This window comes from Pungitius pungitius, chromosome 19 (assembly GCF_949316345.1).
Source record: "Pungitius pungitius chromosome 19, fPunPun2.1, whole genome shotgun sequence".
Lineage (NCBI taxonomy): Eukaryota > Metazoa > Chordata > Actinopteri > Perciformes > Gasterosteidae > Pungitius > Pungitius pungitius.
Window position 1 is genome coordinate 9,109,219 of NC_084918.1, and position 7,762 is coordinate 9,116,980.

Consider the following 7,762-nt stretch of genomic DNA (forward strand, 5'->3'; position numbering starts at 1 on the left):
ATTGCGCACAGCTTTATCGTGTAGGTTCATTTGCCACTGTTGAGCAACCTGAAACGAGACAATGCGTGACATTTTAACAGCATGTATGACAATATCTGTGATAATCTATGTGAATTACCGTGACGTTACCTACGATTTGGTCGCAATGAGACGTTACTACAACGGAGGACTTTGAATCATGAGTTATTTCTGAACAGCCCGAGGCTTCACCATGCCGTTTGCCGCGACGATGGCGCTGTGTGATCTGATTGGCTCGTTCACCCCATTGGGCGTCTTAATCGTGACGTTACAGTAGACCATTGGTGGGTTTTCTATAGGAGGCGGTGCATAACCGCGCAACCCGGATATGAGGGGTGTTTTCGTCTGATCAGGAAGGATTGGCATTCAACACAAATGGGTAAATATAAATTCTTTGCGTTGTTTAGCGAACATTCAGGCGTGCATAATTTATCTTACGCATCCTGTCATTCCCCGGGAAAGCTTAATTGTACCACCTCTTCTTCACTTTAAAGACTCGTGGAATAATATCACCTCGTTGTGGCTGTACTGTCTGTGATGTGTCTCCGAAGCTTATGTTTGTCCCCCTTCACCTGCAAATTTGCATTTAAAATCAAATCGATTTTGAGGTGTACAGTAGATACAACTGTTATAAAGAGTATTTCATCATTAGTCATGTTGTCTGGTATATTTGCAATCTGCAGCCGTGAATATTTGCCCTGTGAGGGAGAGTCTTCCTTTAAGAGTACTGCTCTGCACACTATTATATTATTCCACTAAATAAATAATAAGTGGCAGAGATCAAAACCTTCCACAGTGCAAATCAAGGTAAAGCTGATCTTATTGATTTCCAAGAGACTAACGTTACTTCTCTCATCCTAATCATTACCTTATCTCTCTTTCCACTGGCTTTTGACTGCTCTTGCACCCTCTGCCCAAACTAATCCCCTCTGTGATTATCACATGAGGCTTTGGCCTTGTTATCAAAATGGAACAGATTTGAGTTTTGCTGTTGTTAAAGACTGATGGGCATTGGCTTAAAAAATTAAAAAACAATGTTGTAATGAGGAGAATATATTAAAGTATAGTCATTTGGCTCTGGAGCTGAACACTTTGTATAATGAGGGTGTTTCTAAGGGAGTCACTGAAGCAAAATTGGGTTGTGATGTCACTCGGTCATGAGGTCATTTTATACAGTTTCAAGATGAAGGGAAGTGATGAAGGCAAGAGGGGATATTTGTGCACTCATTCGGAAAGAATTCCGCCCTCCTGAATTGGCTTCATTGTTTTAGTCCTCGAAGGGAACAAAAAACATTATTATGGCACATGTACCTCTAACGGTTATCTTTGTTTCCGACCAACATGCTAAAGGTTTATAGTATTTAATGAATTATTATTTTTTCCATATGAATTATTTCCATTTATGAAGCTCTAAAATGATCTAATATATCTGTCCGATATCCTATTTCTCAGACAAATTTTCAGACAAGTCTTGTCTTTTATTTCTGTTATTTCAGTGCTCCTCTACACTTGTATGTATCATTATTCTTCATATTCACAGTGCACCTGCACTTGTGTGTGTACATCTTGGCTGGAAATGGAGGTATTTAACTTAGATGAAGATGAAAGTTGCCAATAACATGTTGAGATGACATGGGTACAGTTTGCAAAGGCATCGATCCAATTCTCCAAATTCAGGCAGGTATATATATATACTATATATATAAGAGAGATTTCTAAAAGAAGGGTCTGTAAGGTTTAACTGTAGCACATCCTTAAATCCTGCAGTGGCCTTCACATTGTCAAAGATTTACTGGACAAAAAGTTCACCACTTTTAGAACACACACACACTCTCAATTGAATTGTTACACAAAAAAACAATGTGTTCCATTTGCATTAGGTGAGGCCACAGTGCTCTCTGTGAAGAAAGACAACACTTCAGTCCTCTCATTCATTAGCTGTTCTACTTTTTCTTTTGCAGTCATTGTGCCTCTGCCCTTTAAATCTTTTATTACTTTATACGTTTTTTTTTTTTACAAATGCCTGTACTTATTACTCACACAGCTCCAGCATTCTCAACCTTTCTACTCATGAAATCAATTAATTCTCTTAAATAATTTACCTTCTGAGCAAACCAGATTAAGCAGAGCAAATTCCTCCGTATGCCGGACGAGCTGTTCTCCAACTGATGTGTATTTTCCTTGTGTTCAGGCATTAACTCGGCCCTCACCCCCGAGGAGTCTTGGGTGATTACAAAAAAAGGGGGAGAGCCTTGATAAAGCATTAGTGCGCGGCGTGCACACACACACACACACACACATACAGCCTGAAGACCCCTCTCTGCATTTGAACGCCATTCATTTTTCATGAAACCGACTCATAACAATTAGTCTGGGGACCGCCTGAGCAATCTTAGCGTCCCCGTAATGCCTGTGGTTTGCTGTATGACATCACTCTCTTAAAAGTTCTAAATCTGACATTCTCATCCGTTTTCACAGCGAGGACATTAGAAGGCCATGGCTAATAGGCCTGCACTCGTTCCTGGCGAAAGAAGGGCAATAAAGGGAGGGAGTGGGAGAGAGTGGGAGGGGGGGGATGAGACCGCAGTGCTCAGAGAAATAGGTTCTATTCACCAGAGCTTTTACGCAAATTAATTTACATGAGCAACAGAAGGAAAAAATGTAAAGTTGTAATCCGCCACGCTTTGCCAATTCATAGGCTGTATCCTAGAAAGCCAAGTCAACGCTTGTCCATTATTTCATCAAATATATCATGCTAACAACCATATCTAAGTGCAGAGGCTGGTGACTCCGCCACACAGTTTCCCAGCGGCGTGGAATGATCGCCCCTGTGGGGGCTGCTTCACAGCGCTTGTCCGCTGCGGGAAAAGGGGAGCGAGATCCCTCCAGATCCTCCACCTTCCCAGCATCCCTCGGCCTTTAGTCCCCTACACTAAACACCCTCATCCCCTCCCTAGACACCGAAGCCAAGGTCAAGAAGAAAGTGCAGCCTTCCTCTCTCTCTCTCTCTCTCTCTACGGGCCAGTCCCTGGGCGACCGCACCTCGCTTCAGGAGTGTTCCCTCCTCTTTTTTTTATTTATTTTTTTATTGTGACCGTCTGTCTCAAGGTCAGCTCCGAGGGGGAGGTCGGTGCTTATCTGTTTTACCCCCCCCCCCCCCCCCCTTCCTTTTTTTTCTCCTTTTAGCTATCTCCCCCTCCCCTCACTGTATCAGCAGACAGTAGTTTGGAGCTGGTGGCTGAGGGTTTCATGGCGCGTTGCCCTGACGCGTGCGTCTCTTTGTCTGTCTTCCTGCTGTGTGGCTGTCATTACAGCCCATTGTCTGTTTTTCAGAGGACCCGGTGCAGCTGCGAGGCTTCGGTCTGACGCTGTTGTTGCCTCGTCTCCCCTTTCCCCTCACTGGTCGTGGCCCCTTTTTTGCCTTGAGGCGATGTTGCCGTTTGTTCCCTCGTAGATTGGTGGTTGTTGTTGTTGTTGTTTTTGTTGTTGTCTGCAAGCTATGGCCGCCAGCCCTGAGTCAGTGTGCTATCTTTGTCGGAGCAAGATGCACAGACTAAGGGAAGATGAAAATGAAAAGAAAACCCATGCAACCTGAATCAAAATATTCCACAGAAGATCATTTTAAAGTACATGTTTTTTACTAAACAAAAAGCAAAGCCCCAGATTTCCGGTCGATGTTCAGTGACTGGTTGTCGTTGGCCAAGAGGGCCTTTTTGTCCCCCCGGGTCGGTTTGTTGGCTGACCCACGAGAGAATTATCAAGTCAATACATGGCACCAGGTGTGTGTGTGTGTGTGTGGCGAGCCGTCGGAGGAAGAGTCCGTCTGCTCGTATCCGCACACGCGGCCCTCCATCACGCGCCGTGCCACCGCGCTCCGTAAACACTGACATCGACTGTGACTTTTGGCCATTACATAAGGAACATGGATTTCCAGCCGTCCACGGTAAGAGCCCTGTAAATTCAAATGCTTAATTTTTATAGGCAGCCTGGCATTGACTGAAGTGTCTGCTTGTTATGTATTTGGCAAGTGCTGCAAGTCTGAAGGGAAGCTGTCAATAGCAATCCCAGCTATTGATATGGCAGTGGGCAGGAGATGTTACTTGGCCCCCGACTCTAGCATCCCTCTGATCCCTCTACATCATAATTACATTAATATTGACAGACCCTTGACAATAGTCACATTACTATTGATAGGTGGCTGTCAATACCGTGTTTCCCCAAATAAAACATATTCATTCATAACTTGTAAACTGCTCGATAAAAGGCTTTGAAAAGAATATTGGACCCGGCCGGGTTTGCTCTCCCGAGAGGGCGGCTGCTGCTGCTGCTGCTGCTGCTGCTGTGACGGGGATTTCCACCACCTGGCTGTGTGACTGTGTTTGTGTGGGTGTCTGTTACCATGCACTGATAGATTAATTTCGCCATGCATAGATCAAGGCTTCCCATGAAGACACGTGGTCACGCGCACAATCACACATACTCACGTGAACATAATCTCTGCGTTTTCTCCCATCAAGGGAAAACTTTCAGATTAAGCTAAACAAACGGAGCCTGTTTATTGGTTGCATACACAGTTTGACAACCTCCTATTTATTTATTTTTTTAAAGCCAAACTCCACTTCCGTCACAGGCGAGGTTCTGGTGGCTAAACATGGCAGCATTTCAAATGCAGCTCAAAGAATTTGTCACACCTGCTTACTTCAGCGTGAATTCACTCTTTTTTTTCATTCATTTGCTAATTCTAACTTATTTGGACGGTGTATCCTGGCTCTATTGAAACATCATGAATACACAGATGGTCCTGTGCGCCACAATAAACCCGAGCATTGCCATCGCATATTTAAATGATTTTTTTTTTCTTCTTCTTTTCCACCTTCTCGAGAAACGTCTAAAGTGACCATCATCTCTCTCCCTTTCTGTCAAAACTGCCATATTTAGCCGGCTGAAATCTCTTTTAAAGCCTCGTGACAAATCCTGTTCAGAGAGACACAAAAGCCACTGTCAGAAAAAGGCCTCGCTGTGTGTGTCTCTCTCTCTCTCTCTCTCTCTGCGGGCCTCTTGCTCTGTCTCCACTTGCCTTAGTTAGTCTCCCACTTCTTAAGCGTTTCATTTGAGGAAAGGGCAGATAAAACTAGGGGGAACTGTGAGCAGTTTGGAAACGCATGCAGCCCAGACTGCACAATGGCGGAATCCCATATGGAGTCGACTCTAGAGGGAGGAAAAATAGTTCCACATTTGGCAGATGTTTACGGTGTACCAGAGACTGTGCCGTTAGCCTAATCCCTAGTGATGTGATTTGTACACACACCCCTATCTCCAGAGGGAGCCGGCACCGAGAGCCCCCGAGCTTCGCCTCTTGTGTATCGTGTGTGTGTGTGTGTGTGTGTTGGATTGTGTGAGTTTATACACTGGAGAGAGGAGTCTAAGACCCCCTGCTCCTTTGCATTGGGCAGCTCTAAAGGTTGCATTAAGGATGGGTTTTACATGTGAAAAGTGATTTCCGTTCCTATGTATGAAGAAGAAATAACCTTCCTAACAGGATGGGCCTCACCTCCAGGGCCTCCTTCCTCCCCATAACCTGGTTTTCCTTTTAATAGTTGTCCCTTTTGTTCATGTAGTTGCCTTTTAAAAGATCAGTATGGAGTTGCCAGTAGGTTTATAGGGTATTTAATAATATAATCACCAGACGCCATTATTCCTATTAATACTTGATTATTGGCTATTACCAGGATTTCCTTTCATCTTTCAAAATTTTTGTAGTTTTAGCTGATATTGCAGATACTTTTTTTACTCTCCTGTTCAATTGGTAAATGACAAACCTGATTACTAATGTTCATGTATTATGACATATGTAATTTAAAAAGGGCTAAACAAGGGCTAAAGTTAGCGAAATTGATGATCATATTTATACTTCTTTTTCCTGCAGGTTTGGAAAGCGAGGACGACCCGGCGAGCTCGCCAGGGAGCTCCGCCCCGGCGGTCGGTGTTGACGCGCGGACCCCAGCACTGCGCATCAGCCAGCTGGATGCCCTCGAGCTGGACTCGTCCCTAGAGCAGCTGGTCTGGACCCAGTTCTCCCAGTGCTTCCACTACTGCCGCCCGGGCCTGCTCACGCCGCTGGAGCCCGAGCTGAAGGCTCTGCTCCATTTGCTCCTGTGGAGGTTCACACTTTATTCCAGCAGTGCCACTGTGGGCCAGTCTCTACTGAGTCTCCGCTACCACAGCACCCGTCCCCCGTCCCCCAGCTACAGACCCCTGTCCCGCGGGCAGAAGCTGGGTCTGGCCTTGCTCACCGCGGGGCCCCGCTGGCTCGGGGAGCGCTCCCACAGCCTGCTGCGGTGCCTGAGCTCCGGAGGGCCCGCGTCCGAAACAGACGGCGGTTTACTGCGCAGTTGCCTGGCCCTTGTTTCTGGCGCCGCGCAGCTCGCGACTCTCGTCAACTTCCTGGCGTTCCTGAGAAAAGGTCGGCACCCCGCGCTGGCCGAGAGGATCGCGGGAGCCCGGGCGGTCTTCAGCAAGCCCGACGTGGCGCGGGACGTGACCTACCAGTACATGAACCGCGAGCTGCTGTGGCACGGCTTCGCCGAGTTCCTCATCTTCCTGTTGCCGCTGATCGACACAAGGAGGCTGAAGGCAGCCGTGTTCTCGGTCGTTGTGGGGAAGGGGGGCGGCGACGGCGGCGGGGCGACCGACGGGCCGGGCGTTTGGAGGGAGTGCGGACTGTGCGGAGAGTGGCCCACCATGCCGCACGCAGTGGGCTGCCAACACGTGTTCTGCTACTACTGCATCAAAAGCCACAGCATTGCAGACGCTTGCCTCGCATGCCCCAGGTGTGGTGCGAAGGCAGGGCGGCCGGAGCCGGTCAAGGTGGAGGTGGAGATGCTTGGCAGAAGATGATTTAAAAGAAGCTGTCATGAGTTTATTTAGTCATTTTAGAATTAATTAAAATTCTCACGTAAGAATATTTTGTAGAGACAGGAGTATATCAGAACATGAAAATAAATGGGGATTGATAGTCATATATTCGCGAAGGTAGTCGTGTGTGTGAGTTTATGACTGGACTTCAGTCTTTATGATGTCTGTCTTTCCTGATCACACATAGACCTGCTATGTTTAATATATGTGTGCATATATTGACAATGCTCTGCCCCTTCCCTTTCTCCAACTGGACTTTGGACAGAATTATTTGTCTTTGGTGCACTGGACCGACTACAGAGAACCACACAGCATATATTTGATGAGTGAACGTGTTGATTTATGCTCCAATGTGTGTGTGTGTGTGTTTGTGTGTGTGTGTTGAAATGGGAATATTTGTTCTGATGAAAAATGCAGAAAGTCAGCTGAATTAATAATGGGAGGAATTTCTGATGCCGCTCATCATGGCCAAATTAGCATTTGTTGTGTATTTTGTGCCTAAATTGTATTTCAACATCATTAAAATTGATAGAGTGCTACCTCTTGGGTGTTTATTTAGTTAAGTGGGGAGAGAGAGATGAGGGGAAAGTTATAACAATCAGCACACTTCTCTCTCTAGACAGGCCCGGTCGTTCTAACTCCCATTATCCGTTTTCACAGCACCCCAACATGCTGAAGATCAAGGGGGCAGCCGTGGGCTTGGATTGACTCACGTGCACGCACGCACACGCACACTTGACAGCTAGCCTCTCTTTTCCCTTGGCCTTTCTCTCTTTTGCTGCCTCTCTCGCTCTCTCTCTCTCTCTCTCTCCCTCTGTAATCTCCAGGG

General features: G+C 46.4%; 1 protein-coding gene across 2 annotated transcripts; it reads left to right on the forward strand.

Annotated features, from left to right (window-relative positions):
* Positions 1-280: 280 nt before the first annotated feature.
* Positions 281-7,472, forward strand: pex2 (peroxisomal biogenesis factor 2). Of its 2 annotated transcripts, none has more exons than XM_037456422.2 (2): positions 281-397; positions 5,945-7,472. In XM_037456422.2, the coding sequence occupies exons 1-2, from the start codon at positions 394-396 to the stop codon at positions 6,913-6,915; spliced, it is 975 nt and encodes a 324-aa protein (XP_037312319.2). In that variant the 5' UTR covers positions 281-393; the 3' UTR covers positions 6,916-7,472. The 2 variants fall into 2 exon arrangements, with proteins under 2 accessions (XP_037312319.2, XP_062415310.1); XM_062559326.1 differs by lacking the exon at positions 281-397 and adding an exon at positions 3,284-3,961.
* The last annotated feature ends 290 nt before the right edge of the window (positions 7,473-7,762 follow it).

Bases quoted from the DNA above. Each gene is read 5' to 3' on its own strand.
- pex2 (XM_062559326.1), top strand. From the start codon at position 3,649: ATGTTTTTTACTAAACAAAAAGCAAAGCCCCAGATTTCCGGTCGATGT. The intron at 3,962-5,944 runs GTAAGAGCCCTG...TTTTTCCTGCAG, and splicing joins TGGATTTCCAGCCGTCCACG to GTTTGGAAAGCGAGGACGAC.